We start from the raw sequence: 15660 nt of genomic DNA, 5'->3' as shown, positions 1-15660 counted from the left end.
TTCCAGATGATGCCGTGTATTTCATCAGTCTGTTGAGTGTGACGTTGTTGTTGCTGTTGCTGTTGTTGTTACAGCTTTATCACATTAGGCATGTCAGACAATCGGGCCTTTCCGTTCAGGCTAGGTCAGCCGTCCGAGCTCTTACTGAAGCTATAAGCTACTGTGGGGTTCTCATGCTCTCTTCCCCCAACCCCATCCTGATTCCCGTCTATGATTTGCTCAATACCCTGTTCAAGTGCTGCCCACTCCAGCAAAGCGTCCCCAGTGAGTGTATCCTTAAGGGCTCCTGTATGTACTAGAAGTGTTAGGTAAGCCTTCAACTAATTACTCAGTGGCAAAGACGCATCTGATGAATATCTATCTACTCTTAAGTCACATACTGTTTCCTTCCAGAACACATTCAGACAAAATAATGAATGTGTGTATAAAGTGATCATTTATCTACACAGCCCTGGTTAGTCTTCTAGTGCAATGTTAGGAACAATACTTTGTTTGTTTGAATGTCTTACTGCCCATGTCGGGGTTCAACTGGACCACCAGTGACAGAGAGTTTGTTTGCCCTTTGCTAGGTCTCAAACCCAGGACACTGTGCATGCGTGACAAGCACTCTGCCATGGAGATGCATCCCAAGACCACAGGATGGATTTAAGAAAAATATTTTTAAAAACATTTAAAAGTATAACACTTTATTGAACCTTTTGGGTTCTTAAAAAGGACAAACCGCCTTGCCTGTCTGCTCAAGCTCCCTCGTGAGGACAGTTAGTCCTGTGCTAGTATTTATTCTTTTGAATGAGAACCTAGGTGTCCCTTCTGTGGTTTTCGTGGTGAAATCGTGAAAACCAGCTAAGGTTACCAACATATTGCCCACATTATCACAACCAGTTTCCTGAATGAGCTCTGACTTCCTGATTAATCCCTTTCCCATCTGGGTAAATCCTCACTATATTTATGTAACAGGTGTTCACTAATCACACACATTTGCCAGGTCCTGTGACAGGCACAATAACTCCTGTGGACACGTCTGTCATCATCCAGTTCTTTATTAAGACTGTGTAAGTAAGCATCCCACAGAATTTAGGATACTGCTTTTCAGTATTTATAACAGCACTTCCTCCACCTCGCTGGATCTCACTGGCTCGTATAAAAGTAAAGATGATTAATTTGTTTTAAACAAATATACTTATAGCCCTTCTTAGTGCCATGTGAGCCCCATTGTGACCTTCTCTGCCTCGCCTCTTGCTTTAAGGGGAGGTAGGTAACCGCATTTGTGCAGACGCAAAGTTCAGCCTCTCACTTATCTTGGTCCTGTTACATCTTATTTCCTACTCAGGGATAACAAATGGCAGTCATGCCCTACTAGTGTATGTTCCAAATATGGGTTAAGGAAAGCCATTGCCCAAGAGTCACCCCTGAATATACGCTTTGCCTTTTCCTTCCTCAATTACATCACATTAGATTCCTCAGAACCTCATGTGGTTTAAGTAGAAGCCATGGCTACATGAGCTGACTCAATAATCCCTTATCATATGACTTTGTTTTTCTACTTCACATACCCATGCCTTTCTTCCCTTCTTCTGGACCTATCTAAGCTCCTACACATCAGCCTTTGACTCATTGTCTGTATCATAGTGGACATGGCACAGAATTATTTGACCCAAGAAGGACACGTGCAGGATGATATTTAGAATTTCTCAAGGGCATGTTGCTATAAATAAATAGTCAGTAGAGAATTCTTGCCTCTTCTCTGGATCACATACATTTTTATTTCCATTTGAAATAATCACTGAAAAATATCATAAAAATCCCCCTGGAGCCTGTAATATACCAAACTCAATTAACCTTTAGGGTTGATTTTTAGAGACAAAAATCTTTTCCCAAAATAACAAACAGACATCTATATAAACAGGTGAGACACAGAAGCAGAGAAATGGTAAAGATTTGCAGAATCTGCTAAGACTCCTAGACAGAAGGCTTTTAAAGGGGGAAGAACACAGAATGAAAAATGGGGGGGGGGGAAGGACAGGGGCATGTTGCCAGAGATAACAGCACAGTGACAGAGGACTCTCAATGACATATTTTTGAAAAAGTGAAAGGAGTTTTGAGGTTACAGACTATTAAACCCCAGGAGAACATCCAAGAAGATGGACTTGCAGGCACAAGCAGGGATTGTCCAGTTGCGGGACTCACATAGTTTGCTGAGGAAACCATAATTCGTCTTGCAGGAGACAAGAAGGCAATACAAATGGGAGTGCTTAAACCCCTTGGAGTCAAAGATTATTTTGAGAAACCAGCTAAAATTATGGTCTCTCTCTCCCTCCCTCTCTCTCTCTCTCTCTCTCTCTCTCTCTCTCTCTCTCTCCAAAGAAAGAGGTCACAAACACTTACAACTCCCTATTTTCTTCATTGTAATTTATGGTGAATTCCTAAAACCTGTCTATGGAACCACTAAAAATGTTGATGATAAGGCCGCCTCTGCTGAAAAGTACTGAATGAAGAGTATTTCAGGAGCTTGACTCCAAGTGCAGTACATAAGAAAAGAAAACAGCAATGTGTATTAGACAATGTTGGACCAAAGTCTGTGCGCGAGGGCATGCGCGCGCGCACACGTGTGTGTGTGTATGTGTGTGTGTGTGCATGTGTATATGCTTGCATGTGTGTATGTTTGTCACTCTATGGCTGAAAGAGGCGTAATCTTGTTCATATAGAGGACATGCACAGAATGAATAACAATGGCAGGAGAAAGGTGGGTAAAACTAAGCAAAGAGCAAGAGAGACAGGAAACAGTGGAAGGATTGCCTGGAAAGGAACTGTGGACACATGAACTCTAACCGAGGAGGGACAAGTGGCAATTAGGAAAACCAGAACATCTCAGAAGAAACAGGAGCATACAATTAATATCATTCCTGAAAACGTGTTAGCGGGAGAAGCATTATAAAAAAGCATAATGTAGGAGGTATTTCCAAGGAACATGGACTTAGCTTTTCTGATGCCAAGTGACAGTGAGATTCCTGTCATTGGTTTAGGGTGATGAAGCAAAAACAAACAAACAAAAAAGACACCCCAGCACTGAGGAAATCAAGGGACTTTGAGGTTATCACATATGCATGCACGTGACTACAGAACCATTCCAGATACTAGGGATACAAGAAGTGAAGGAGGGAACTGAAGACCCGAGCAAAGCCTTTATTACCAGAGAGCAGAAACGTTTATCCACACAACCCTGAGTGACCTAAGGGTGAGGGGGCAGGCAGCTTTCCTTGGAGGAAGAATAATATAGTAATAATACTGGTTTTATTTTTCACATTCAGGCAAAGCACATGATCTACCATTGAACGCCATCTCCCTCCCCAGGAGAGCTTTAGTGTAGCAATGAAGGATAGGGCTACCATGCATAGGGATTTAGTGTGACAATGGAGAGCAGAGGCATCCCACATAGGGGTTAAAAATATAAAGAAGTTTGTTTCATATGAAAGAGTGGTTTTAGAAAGCAAATAGAAAAGGCTTGGAAAAGCTGTGTGGTAAAAAGTTAAACTTTGTAAAGGCTTCATTTCCCGGACTTGCCCACACAACCCTTGTTTGTGCAGCAGCTACTAAGCTCTGACAACAGCAGTGCTGTGTGTTTTGTAGCCTGGGGAACATTGGCACATCTGTCCCCTGGGGAAAGGTGCCAAGTCACAGCAAACAGCTTCTCAGGCATCTGCAGGGCAGTGCTTGGACAAAGATGAGCCAGCTTCAAGGACACCCAGTGTTCTGGGCATTACTCATGGCCATTTGGTCCTGCAACTCAGTTACACCAAGGACCCCAAAATCAAAGACAGAACTTCCTTTGATCCTTGCAACACTTGTCTCATCACTAATGAAATTAATAAGTGCTAAGTAAATATTTGCCTCTGCTGATCCATGAGCTGTTTAAAACAAACAAACAAACAAATCAAAAACAAAACCAACAACAAAAATGGGTTTGTCGGGAAACTCTATCTACTGTTGGCATCTCTGGTTAGCCTCTGAGCCAGATATAGTATGAAGGGCTCCCTTTGCCAGCAGGGATCCCTCTTCTTTGCCTGATCTAGGGAGCCCAAACCCCCACATCCTCTACCTGAGGTGCAACTCTTTCTGTCCTGGTAGAGCCTGTTCAGCAAGCACCTGGGGATTCCTGAAGCTATCCACTCTATATTAATAAGATTTCTTGGCTTTTTAACCAATGACCTATGACTTTTCCAGGAGATCTCCTCCCACGCATAGGATAATTAAGTACTGCTTTCCCCTCTTACAGTAGGATGGTTTTGATACATGCAGATTGTCTCCCTGGTGCCTCAAGCTCCAATGACACAGACACATTCACCCTCAAGCCCCTTCCCACTGCCCAAGGATTATAAACCCCTGGTTCACAAAAATAAAGGCTTGCCTTGCTCTCTCACTCCAACAGGATCATTTGCAATTCATCATTTATCCTGGGGAAGAACTGTGGCTGGATGCCTAGGACAGCCATGGCAAAACTGCTTTGGCAGTCGCTGAAGCCCGCTCCATCAAGGCAAGCTCAGCGCTGACCACCAGCAAAGCACCTGCTGGGTCTGCATCTCACTGGGCCTGCCTTCAGGCTGGTGTTGGGTGCCTGCCATCCTCTGCTGTGCTTAGCATGGCAGCTTAGCAAAGGGCTGTAACACTTTGAGTATCATCATGGGCTTTTGGAACTCCCAAGTTTTCACTGTGGTCATATACCAGCAATCTCATTCTAAAAGATGATGGATGACAGGGTATTTTTAATTTCCTTTTCAATTTCTCAGGCAGGTTCTCACCGGGATGGTGTTGAACTGGAGATCTTCCACCTACACACACTGGGACTACAGCATCCCAGACAAGTGTTGGCACACTAGAGAGGCAGACATATAGTCTTTATGTCCCAACTAGTTCATCTTTGTGGAGATTTCTTTTTTAACATTCGAACCTACTGTTAATTACACAAGTATACTGAAACATTTGAGAATATTCTAAAAGGTTAATTTAAACATGTGTGTGTGTGTGTGTGTGTGTGTGTGTGTGTGTGTGTGTGTGTGTCCCCATGCTCAAGGCGTGCATCCACACACACAGTATACATAAGTGAGGTTGTTTTCAGTGTGCAGAAGTGGGCATAGTATCCTCTGAATCTGTAATTATGAGCATTTGTCAGCCACCCATGGTTTGTTCTCAGAGCCAGAACTTGGGTTTGCTGCAAGAACAGTAAGCACTCTCAATCATTAACCTATCTCTCTATTGCCTTGTGAGTTTTTGTTTGTTTGTTTGTTTGTTTTGTTCTTTGAGACAGGGTTTCTCTGTGTATTCTTGGCTGTCCTTGACTTACTTTGTAGACCAGACTGGCCTTGAACTCACAGAGATCTGCCTGCCTCTGCTTCCCCAGTGCTGGGATCAAAGGCATGCACCAACAAACCATATTCCTTGTGAATTTTTAATAACAATTATTAATTATATCTTGAAATATACAATGTGCCTTTACACTTTCTCTTTAATACTTTTGATAGAATGGTAATGGAACAAGAACTCAAAAGGAATATACAAATATATAGGGAGGATAGAACAAAATGTAGGTTAATGAATCTACTCCTCAATTTATTGCCTCAATTGTCACTCACAAGGTTATTTTTAATTCACTGGTATAGAGTTTCATATATAGATGCAAAATAAGTTTAATTTTAGATACAGTAGTGTAGAATTCAAATGTAATATTATTCTTCACACACATTATATATTTCTACTCTAATATGAGCTATTGTACCCATATATCTCAATTACAATACAAGGTTTATTTCTAATACTTTGAAAGTGTTATTGCAGGTTGTTTAGGATAAATAAGTTATACAAGTTAATTGTTAGTTGATCAAATAATGGTTATATCAATTACTAGTTTATTTTATCATAAGTATGCATCTTAGGTACAACAGACAAATATGTATCCATAGAAAGATAAGGTAAGATAGTTAGATAAGGTCCTCAAAAACCTCAGAGATATACAGAATACTGCATTTAAAATGTTGTTATTATTTTAAAGATTCACTGACAGTGAGACAGGTTAACTCCTGGTAACACACAACCTACCACAAAAAGGATGCTGAGCATCAAAGAACCTCCTTATGGAGATGGCTTCAAATGTGGCAAACAAGTCACTGGGCAAAATGTCCTCATTTCTACCACAGGCAGAATTCTGCCTTAAAAGGGGCAGGCTTGGATGCAGGCAGAGTTGTTGGCCAAACTATGTCAAGACAGGGTAAGAAAGTCCTCAATAGTTCCTGCCTCACAAATATGCCTATCAGATATATTGGGCCAGAAGACTGAAGATGGTGCTCCCACAATATAAAGAGTTTTGGGTGACTGTTCAGGTAGCAAACTGTCTCTGTCATCTTCTCATTTGGGAAGCTGATAACCTGCACTCCGGGTATACTCAGGTAATCAATTTTATTCCTTCTCAAGTCTCTGATGGGGTTGAAGACCAGATAATTTAGTTTTACAATGAAGCTTAGTTGTTTAGAGTTTAAGATGTTTTTAGGTCTAGATAGATGTTTTAAGTTGATAATGATAATATATGATAGATATTGATTTACATTTAGAATTTTAGATGCAGCAAGATAGGAAAGATGTTTCTTCAAGTCTGTCAAAAACAAATAGCCAAAACATTAAGAATGTAACATTTACACAGTTCCTGATTGTGTAATGGCTCTTCTTGCTATAGGTAGTTTATTGTATATATGTGTAATAATATAAATGTATATGTACAAAATAAAAAATTAATAAAATACATTCTGAAAAAACAAAAAGAACCCAATATATGATATTATGGCTTATCAAAAATATTTTTCCTAATTTGTTTACATGAATTGAAAAGAGGAAAGTAGCAGGAAAGATTTGGAAGAAAGTATAGCTCATTAATTATTTTAAAGCAGTTTTTTTTTGTTAAAATTTGTTGAAGTATAAAGTGCATACATAAGTGGGCCAAAAAGTGTTGCAAGAAAATTCTCCTTGACGAGTCCTTATTTTTATTTCACTATTTGCTTATTTTTGGGTGCTGGTTTTCACATGCCATGGCTCTCATGTGGAAGTCAAAAGACAATTTGCAAGAGTCAGTTCTCTTTTGCTATGCAGGTCTGAAGGATCAAATGTGCGTATTCAGTCTTGGCAACAAGTGCTGTTTAACCTGATGACCATCCTAGTTAACTTACAATATGTAACAATATAGCACAATACAACCTGATTTTATATATAAAAGTACAAATTGTGGCATATAGAGAAGTACACAGAAATCCATAATATAAAAAGGAAAGCATAATTTACAAATATTTATAATTTTACTAAAGATAAAGAGAATGAGTTATTGTGTGATTCTACCATGGCATAAAAAACAAAAGTATTACTGAGAATTTTAACATGGAATCCCACTGTAGTTACAAATTATACTTTTTATTTTCAATAAACCTTAATTTTATATGCCATACATTTATTAGTATTTCCCTAGGAAAGCATTTGTCACTTCCTCAACATACAAAAAACTGTGAGAGCATTGATAGAAACTTCCGGTCTCAAGACTGTTCCATAGTCTCTCCTTCAAGATTTACAGAACTGAGCTTTTTTAGGGTAGAATTCTGGGACACATTGCTAATACCCACCTTCTTCTGAGAATGCACTTTCAGAGTGTTCCATAAACCCAGGTTGAACTTAGTATTGTGAGGTGTCACTTCTCAGTGTAGACATGAGCATACGTCAGTTGTGGGATACGCACTGTAAAGGACCTAGAGAGTGTTCCTCTACCAAGGGTTCCCTAGTGTCTCTGTCAGACCTGGAGCTGCTGTACACACTAGGATCCTCCCTCCCACCACCAACAGATCTTGACCTTTAGTCCTTCTTCTCAGACCAGTTGATTTGGAAAGTGTGTGTGTGTGTGTGTGGCAAACCTCTGTGCAGTGAAAAAAAAAAAACTGTCTCATGAGTCCAGGACCCAGAAGAAGTCAACTGAACACAGAGTGTCAGGCTTGCTTTCCTTCTACTTAACCAGATTTTATTGTTCAGTAAAAACATTTTCTGTTACTATTTTTTTTCTGCTCAGGCTAAGATGTAAAGGAGTTTGGTTCTAGGCTGTAGAATCTTGATCAATGATTCTCAAATTTCCTAAAGCTGAGCCCTTTCATAAGTTCCTCATGTTGTAATGACCCCCCCCCCAAAATAAAGTTATTTTCATTGCTACTTCGTAAGTGTAATTTTGCTACTGTTATGAATTGTAGTTTATGTATCTGGCATGCAGAATATCTGACATGCAACCCCTGTGAAAGGCTTACTTGAACCCCAAAGGAGTTGTCACCCACAGGTTGAGAACCACTGATCTAGATTAATTGTATTGTATATGAAAACGCAGATAGAAGACCTTTCCTTAATGGCTGGAAAAGGCAACAACCTGAGCTTAAGATGGATCTAGTAAATGTCTATGTTTACTTTGAAAAAGTGTGTTTGATTTCAGAGTCTAGAAGTCTGATATGTACTTCATAGCTCACCATTCAGCAATGCCACAGTTTCCAATGATGCTTTTTAATTATTTAGGCTTCAAGGAGACAACCTGATGGAAAGAACCGAAGATACACTACAAATATTTCATTCTCCAGATGAGATAATCCCAGATTCATTGGGTAAGTTTTAAATTCAAATGTATTACAGAAGTTTTAGTAACTCTTAATGATTTACAAAAATAACTTCACTGAACCAGATGCCTGCAACCTTGAGTCACAGGCACATCCCTCTCACTTGGGCAGGGAAGGACAAATGAGAAAAGGAATCAGGAAGTGTGGGTTCTGAAGAGACAACTAAATGTTAGCTTCTATTAAAATCATACTACTAATTCTAACTTTTTCAATACATTTTCTCCCTTGTTGGCTCTATAGAAAGTGAAATTTCTTATGAGTTCCTTGAAAATTGGCATGTATTTTACTCCCTCTCTCACGCCACCGATCCAGTTAGTTTTCTTGGAGGAGAACAGCAATATCTTATTGGAGACATCATACAACTTATCTCTCAGTCATAAGTTAAATTGGTGTTGAGACTATAAATCTTGTTTTTCTTTCTAAGACCAACTTCATGTTCCCTTAGTGTCTCGTGTATGCCTTCCTCCTCTTTTTCTATCTGTGAAACAGCTTCTTTTCCTTTCATTGCATTGTGCTCTAGCTTGCCTTTCTGTTGCTGGGATCAAATGCCATGACCAAACACAGTGTGAGCAGGAGAGCGTTGTTGTCAGTTTCTGGGTCCATCAGAGAGGGAAGCCAAGGCAGGAACAACCTAGGGCTGGGCACTGAAGCAGAGACCATGGAGAAAAGGATGCTGCTTCCTTGCTTGTTTCCTTGGCTTACATAGCTACATGTCTTATACAACCTGGGTCCACCTGCCTCAGCATGGTATCATCTGCAGTGGGCAGGGCCCTCCTGTATCATTTCTCCATCAAAAGAACGTTCCTTAGACACACACAGAGACCAATCTAATGGAGGCAGTTCCTCACTTCAGATTCCCTATTCTTAGGTGCCCTAGTTTAGTATGTGCTGTTCTTAGAAGTCACGGACAGAGACTACCTTGTTCAGGGTTGGGTATTTCAGCCTACACTTACAAGTCATAGCCCCCTTTCAGGGAAGCCAAGGCAGAAAGCTGAAGGTAAGAACAGAAGCCTGGACGAATGCGTCTTCCTGGCTTACTTCCCATAGCTTGTTCAGCTTGCCCAGGCCCATGTATTGAGGGGTAGTACCCCAGTGGTGGGATGGATCTTCCCACATCAAACGGTACCCAAAGACATGCTCTACAGACATGTCCATAGACCAATTTGATTGCTCAGATGAGATCCTATTTTCATAGATGACTCTAGTTTGTATCAAGTAGATCCAAACTCACCAGGTATGTCTAGGTTTTGCTTCAGGTTCACAAAAACTATGACACTCAGTATCACAGCTGTTTTTAATAATAAAAATTTTAAATACTTAGCCGATACCCATTTCTATAGGATTCAGTACAAACTTCATAACTTAACATATGAGGGTAAAACTAGAGTGATTCAAAATGCTTGACAAACCAATGGTACATGTAATGCTACTGCAGTGGTACCTAAGATGCATTGCTACTATTTTAACTGTATTCTAGCAGAGCTCAGCACCTGGGATCAGGATCATTAGAGAGATTAAAGTAGGAAAATATTTTCCTTATGTCTGAGTGAGGAACATCTTAAAGTAGACACAAAGTTCATAAGCATTAGAGAGAGATGTAATGAAATAATAATGGACTATACACTCTAAAACCTAGAGCAAGAATGTTTGAATGATTTTACAACAAACAAATGAAATAATTTATGTGTATAAGATATTTTTAATTTTATACTAGTATTTTACAAATGTTTACATGGGTTGAAACAAAGCTTTCTAAGGTATTCTACTAATGTATATAATTCTATGTTACAATTTGTCATTGGATTAATTTAACTTAAATTTTAAAATGAGGGAAAAAGACAATGAAAACCAACTATAAAATTTAAGAACTATGGAGCTGAGGATTGCTTATCAGGGAAAGTGCTTGTTGTACATGTAAGAGAGCTGAGTTCAAAACCTCGCCGTACCCATAAACATACTGAACAAGGTAGCATATGTCTGTAACATGCCTGTAACACACCTGTGCTGGGGGAGTAGAGACAGGAGGATCTTAAGGATTCACTGGCCAGCTAGTTCAGCTAATCAGTGTTCTCCAAACTCAGTGTGATGCTGTATTAAATAAAAGTAAGACGGAAAACGATGGAAGAGGACACTGGCCCGTGGCCCTTATAAACATCCACACAGTGCTTATACTTACATGAATACTCCACACACACGAACAAATTGCTATATACATACAGATAGAAAATTTTAAGGAAAAAGCCACAAAATGAGAAAATATATGAGCACTATAGTTTTTCTTGCCCAATGATGGCTATTCAAATATGAAAATCACCTATAATTTTATAAGGTCTACAAATTCATTGAGAAATAATCAACAAATTAAATTCATGTGTCACAGAAGAGGAAATACAAATAGTAAAGATGCCTTGTTACATTAGCAAGCAGGAAAAAGTAAAATGGACACTATTGTGAAGTATTGTTTATAACTATCTGTTTGGTATCCATTAACAAAGCTAAAAAACCCAAGGGCTAATGAAGACAGAGAATTACTTCAAGCTGACTAAACAGTTTGAGAAAAGGTTGTATGATCCTATAATCTTGAGCATTTATATGATGGAAACCCCAGAAACTGCATATCTAGATAAATACCTTAGCAAAACCAGCTTTATATACCAGGGAGTGTGAAGAAACTCTGTTAGGATCTTCGTGGATGATCAAACCAATGAGCTGTGGAATTGTTACCCAGTGGGGACTCTTTGATCCATTTCAACTATCCACACAGGATACATAAGGTCAGCAGTGTGCTGATAAATGTTTAGCAAAAATGCTTTGTACAACTGAGGTAAGATAGCCCAGCTACTGGGCTGATTTCAATCAACTATGAATGCTGCTTTGACCAAGTAAGAGCTCCACACTGGGTCTTAGGATCATAAATGTTGACGGGACAAACAGAAGTCAAAGGATGCCATTTTCAAAAAGCTTAAAATGAGGAAATCTCTAGAGCATGTTCTCTAGGAAAACATACTTAAGTGAAGAACCTATAATACAAGAAGGAAGTGATAGGCTCAAAATAGCAGTGATCTTCAGGGTATGAGGAAGCTGAGAGATGTGATAAGGAAGGAGCCAGAGAGAGGCAAATGAAGGCTGTTGGGAATTGCTCTGGTTTTTAAGGAAGGTCACAAGCTTGGGATGTTTGATTATTGTACATCGTAAGTTAAATTTACTATATTTCTTATCCAGATAACACAATTCTATGGACTTCATTTGGAATTTTATATATACACCATAACTTCACATGTAAAAATCACCCACTAACATTTCAAAATAAAATGATAGAGGAATATAAACCAATACCAGTGACTAGAAGCACGATTTTGTCCATATGTTCAGATCTGTTACAGAGCTAAGGTCTGCATATTCTCAAGACAGTTCTTAAACCCTGACAATGAGAGCAGAGTTCTGGATGACTAGCAACGTGGAACTTTATGCTACCTATCAATCAACACTCATTTATCTTGTGTCTTCCACCCGACCATCTCCTCTTGCGTATACTGCATAGTTTCCTCTGCATAGACCACTGTTTCCTCAATAGTGACAGCTTCCTTTGGCTGCCTGTAGTATTCAGACTATGTGCCTTAAGGTCATATTAAGTGTCCCTGACGTCCAGCTTACACTGATGCTTCCTCTTTCTAAACTCATAATTGTTTCTGAATCACTCAGTATTTTTCACACTTCAAATGATTTCATGCTTTTTAAGGTTTTCATGCTCAATATAAAAGTAACACAACACAGAGACTATTTAGCAACTTGGCCCTTAGCTGTTTAAATTCAATCAAATATAGTTTAATCAATCAATTTGTTAATAGATCTGTACTCTGTAGCTATTACATATTCATATTTACTGAGAACTCAAGAGACAACTGTGCTGGAAAATTAAACAACACATCTAGTAATATGTTTCTGATTATAAAAGGATCCTCTGGAAAAAATGCATTCATTACGTTTAAGCTCCTTTCTTGAAATATTTATATCCTGCTTTTTCCACATTCAAATATTAGAATACCTAATTAGGAAATTGCAAAACAGGAGTTTCTGCTTCAGTGAATTCCTTTCCACTGAAGTTAGTCAGATCGTGAGACTCCAAAGTTAAGAATCATTAGCATCATTCAAAAATCTCTGATGTGATTTACATGTCAACCATGCGTCCATATTGAACTTGGCTCAAGATACACATTTCTATAAATAGGGCTGATCTTGTGCAGAGAAGTTCTTGTAACACAAGCAGCCATGGCAAAAATGATGACAAGAGGAAGCTAATTGAAGCTAAACATTGTGACAAGCATTCAAGATTTCCAGATCCCATCAGCAGGCTCAACCAACAGATTAAAATTGTATCCAAGAGTTTGAAGACAGATTTTAAAGAATAAAATCACTTTTATTGCTCCGTGCCTCTGTGCTATTTCACTGAAGACTCAATTTCTGCTACACCTTATGTGACTGAAAAAGCAAACAACTATAGTATCTTTCTGGAAAACATGCTACCTTATAAGACAAACTTCTCTGCAGTAAAAAGAGCGTAATTGTTGATATATCTGTATGTGCTAGTGAGCACTCGGGAAGAAATGTATTTCAAACACATTAGAAGTTTGTCCCTTCAAGCATGAGACAATAGTTTGTTATTTGTAGGATGCCTGTTTGCTCAACTAACCTTGTTAGATTGATGTTCCACCACGATTTTTTGTCTTTTTGGCTGAGTCCATTTGCCTTTGTAAATTTCAAATAAGGTAAGACACTGAAATTCTCAGCTGCTCCAGGAAGCTCATCATAGAAATGCTCTGCTAGGCACTAGGACCACTACCAGCTCCTAGATTTCAGCAGATAGGATGCCCCTAACCAAAGAATACTCAAAACAAGCCCCTAGCAGAACACAAACTAAAATGTCACTGTCACCTGGTAAGTGTTCATTTGTGTTTAAAATATTGATACTATATATGTATTCAAGTTAGTTCTATGAGACAGTAATGAAAAATAGTTTTGAGTCATGTATTTTGAAATCACATAGCCAGTACTTGACCTATAAGATTTATTGAGTAAATGAATATATAAAAATACATAAATGATGAGCTAATGAATGCATCAACACAAATGAGATCAAACAGAGAGGTGTCTATCCCAAACTGTCGCATATCCTGTGAGAGGAAATGGAGAACACATGCTGTACTTCTAACTTTAAAAAGCCAGGAAATTCCTGGAAACTTTTAAATTATATATATTATACATATATACACAAATTATTTTCATATAGAAAATAAAAACTTAATGTTAAGTAAATGTCTTACTTAAGAATCTCAACTCATAAAATAAAAAACCCATAGTAAGCTATAAACTTATATAGTATTTTCCCACAGTTTGATGGAATGTAACTTAATTTTATTTATAACTTTTTCTTGTTTCTTTTTATAGAAATTAGATTCTTTTTTTTTTACACAATATATCCTGGTTACAGTCTTATAGTTTCTCCTCCTTCTGCTTCCCCTAGTTCCTCTGCGTTTCCCTTCCCATCTGGAGCCACTTGCTTTCTGTTTCTCAGTGGGAAATAACAGGCTTTTATGGAATAATAATGAAATAAAATAATAGAATACAATAAAATAAAATTAAGTGATAAAATAAAAAAAATCATATTTGAGTCGGACAAAATTAATCAACAGAAGGAAAAGCACCTGAGAGAAGGCACAAGAACCAAAGACCCAGTTCATTTGCACACTTAGGATTCCCATTAAAAAACACTAAGCTGAAGCGCATAACACATATGCAGAGGATCTGGTGCAGACCCGCGCATGCTCTGTGCATGCTGTCTCGGTCTCTGTGAGTTTGTATGAGCTTTGTTCACGATTTAGAAGGCCTTCCTCTAAATCTTCTGGCTCTCACTTTTTTCTGCCTTCGCTGTGGGGTTCTCTGAGCTCTGAGGGGAGAAATTTGATGGCGACATCCCCACTTAGGGGTGTGTGCTCGAAGTCTATCACTCCGTGTAATGTCTGTCTGTGGGTCTCTGTATTCGTTCCCATATCTGCAGGAGAAAACTTCTTTGATGATGGCGGGACAAGGTAGTGACCTATGAGGCTATAGCATTAAGAGTCATTTTACTACTCTTATTTTTGTTTGTTTTGTGTGGATTTATGTATGGGTCTTCAATTTAAACCTATTGGTCAATGAGTCCGTTTTTGTGCCAGTTCCGTGCTGTTTTTTGTTACTATATCTTTGTAGGTGATACTCTAGTGGTTCCTTACTATTTTGGATTGTTTCAGCTATCCCAGGATTTTTGTATAAAGCTGGAAAATGTCTTTTAAAGATCTATGAAAATTTGTGTTGGAATTTTAGGGAGACTGCATGAATCTGTATGTTGCTTTTTGTAGGAGTAGCATTTTTTCTATATTAATCCTACTGACTCATGAGCATTGGAGATCTTTCCATAGTCTGATATCTTCTTCAAATTCCTTCTTCAAATAATTGATTTTTTTTCACTTGAGGCTATTGGGGAAAGGTGTTGTTTCTATGATTTCCTTCTCAGTCTTTTTGTCATTTATGTACAAGAGGGCTACTGATTTTTATAAGTCAATTCTGTATTCAGCTACTATGCTGAAAGGGTTTATCAGGTGTAGGGGTTTCCTGGTGGAATTTTTCAGGTCATTTATACATATTATAATATCATCTGCAAATAAAGGTGCTTTGACTTCTTCCTTTCTATTTTGTATGTCCTTGATCTGTTTCATTTGTCTTATTACTCTAGATAAGAATTCAAGCACTAGTATAGTATATAGGCATGATATGTATATAATATGTATATTGTATATGGAGGGAGTGGACAACCTTGTCTTGTTCCTGATTTTAGTGGAATTTCTGCTTTTCTTCAATTAAGTTTATCGAGGCTATGGGCTTGCTGCAGTCTGCCTTTATTATGTTTAGGTATATCTACTATATCTCTCATCTGTCCAGAAATTTTTAT

At 38.4% G+C, this 15660-nt stretch overlaps 1 protein-coding gene across 8 annotated transcripts in view; it reads left to right on the top strand.

Annotated features, from left to right (window-relative positions):
- The window catches only part of LOC311598129 (uncharacterized protein C8orf34 homolog), a 413498-nt gene that overhangs the window by 292327 nt on the left and 105511 nt on the right, over nt 1-15660 (top strand). For all 8 annotated transcript variants that reach the window (XR_014779488.1, XM_084783016.1, XM_084783017.1 and 5 more), the window contains one exon: nt 8578-8663. Coding sequence is in view for 7 of the 8 variants with exons in the window: in XM_084783016.1 (XP_084639142.1) it covers nt 8578-8663 (86 nt within the window). In the remaining variant the exon portion in view is untranslated. The remainder of the gene's footprint in view (nt 1-8577; nt 8664-15660) is intronic.

This window comes from Acomys minous (genome assembly GCF_964271855.1).
Source record: "Acomys minous genome assembly, chromosome: 1".
Classification (NCBI taxonomy): domain Eukaryota; kingdom Metazoa; phylum Chordata; class Mammalia; order Rodentia; family Muridae; genus Acomys; species Acomys minous.
Note: the sequence above shows the minus strand (reverse complement) of the source record. Positions and strands in the feature narration are given on the sequence as shown.